The 1,802-nt window shown below is 35.5% G+C and overlaps 1 protein-coding gene across 1 annotated transcript; it reads right to left on the reverse strand.

The window, feature by feature from the left end:
* Nucleotides 1-344: 344 nt before the first annotated feature.
* On the reverse strand, nucleotides 345-1,335 carry LOC120904171. The gene is made up of 3 exons (XM_040313981.1): nucleotides 1,106-1,335; nucleotides 917-1,040; nucleotides 345-842 (listed from the first exon to the last, which is right to left on the reverse strand). Exons 1-3 carry the CDS (start codon nucleotides 1,218-1,220, stop codon nucleotides 731-733), a joined length of 351 nt encoding a protein of 116 aa, XP_040169915.1. The 5' UTR covers nucleotides 1,221-1,335; the 3' UTR covers nucleotides 345-730.
* Between the last annotated feature and the right edge of the window lie 467 nt (nucleotides 1,336-1,802).

The raw sequence follows: 1,802 nt of genomic DNA on the forward strand, positions 1-1,802 counted from the left end.
GGACGACCCAGCCCGTAAAGTATTTTTAGGCCGTCCACAAGGACAAAGGAGGCGAACTTCATTATTAGTAACTTGAAACGTATACAAAATCCTATCTTTATTTTTTAAATATTTTGTTTTATTCAGTTTGAATTGTTTTGTTCAAGGCCATCGGTCGAAAAATTATACGAAAAAAAGAACTAAATTCTACAAAAAAGTTTGTTGAGTTTCCCAAATAGATCATTGCCAATGCCAAATAGATAAACCATGCAAAGAGCCGCATGCGGATTGTATCTCAAGCCATACTTTGTCGATCACTGTTCTGGGCTATATATTGTTCCGGGTATAAAATCTTAACAGAGTAGTAACGTCATAGTTCTTTTTATTATGAAATCATTTGAACTAAAATTATCAAAATCATCATCAGTAAACAGTCTTTCCCAGAGTTACGCAAATAGGGTTGCGTTCCAGGGACATTCGCGTATCTTGCATTTTCACGTATGTCTAATATCACGTTTTTCATCAAAAATGAGAATGATAAAGTGTTAATTATGATTAAATGTAATAATGTAATGTTTATTGTTACTTATCCCATACAATTTGTGTAGAAAATTGTCTTATATCAACGGTCATTTCTGGGTATTTAGCGATTTCAAACATTATGCTTAAACTGCAATTAATGCGCGTAACTCTGTACTAAAACTGTACGTGACACTTTTGAGTATGGTATTCTGTTTTCTGTGTTTTGTTTTTAAACCACATTTTCTGCACTCAATGCCGGGTGCGGGCAACAATCTGGATACGGTTTTGAATAGTCTGTAGGAGTTATTATCATTCCAGGCCCAACCGCAATACTGCCACATCTGCAATGTATAAGAATAACGTTGACGTGTTTCTCGTATTTGGGGATTCTAAAAGCCAGCACAAAATAACTTACCCAGCAACATGAAGTGAATAATCATCACTGCAGCTCATGGATTCGCATTTTCCTGTACGCTGTCGAACCTCATTTACAGGAACATTTATTTTTAGCGATTCGTCGTAGCAGCTACCTTCTTGAACTAAAAATAAAAATAACAGTTGTATGTATGCATTAAAATATAAATGTAGTATTGAAAAAACTTACCTTTGCTTTTTGCATTGGGAATGATGTACACATAGGCCTGAGAAAACGGCATTAGGAAGATCATTTGCAACAAAAATAATGTGGCTAGCACTTTAACGTTGGTTGACGGCTTCATATTGTGTAACTTAATTGTGTGGATGAATGTCGCATAAAATTAGCAAAGTTTACGATTCTGTTCGACTGAACGGTCTGAAGTCACCAAGCTCTTGATGAGATGTGATGCTGGGAATAGCAGGTTTGAATGATTTGAATCGTAATGACAACGCAAGCGAAGTTCAAGAGGGTATCTCTATAACAACAACCATGGTAGTAAGTCAGGGTTAATGGCAACGAATTTCAACCATGGGGCAGTTTTCTCACGGGCAATCATTTGGAATTATTTGTATTATTTATACAATGCATCACTGGTCACTGTTCTTGTTTGGATCAATTCAAACAGTTTTAATTTTTTCTTGAAAAAAATGTATGTTTAGGAAAAAAGAATCAATCACACATGAGCTCCAGCGACGAATTTGTCCGATGATTAAATTTGTCCCGTTTCGAGAACCATAATGGTCAATATTGGCATGCTACTTGGTCATTTTACTATGAAATAAAGACTGTCCGACTTTCAGTGGACCGCATAAATTTCATACCTTTTATCATATTCATGAATGGTGTTCCGAGATTTTAAAAGATATCGGTCTGATTTTATGCA

Source organism: Anopheles arabiensis, chromosome 3 (genome assembly GCF_016920715.1).
Source record: "Anopheles arabiensis isolate DONGOLA chromosome 3, AaraD3, whole genome shotgun sequence".
Taxonomy (NCBI): Eukaryota; Metazoa; Arthropoda; class Insecta; order Diptera; family Culicidae; genus Anopheles; species Anopheles arabiensis.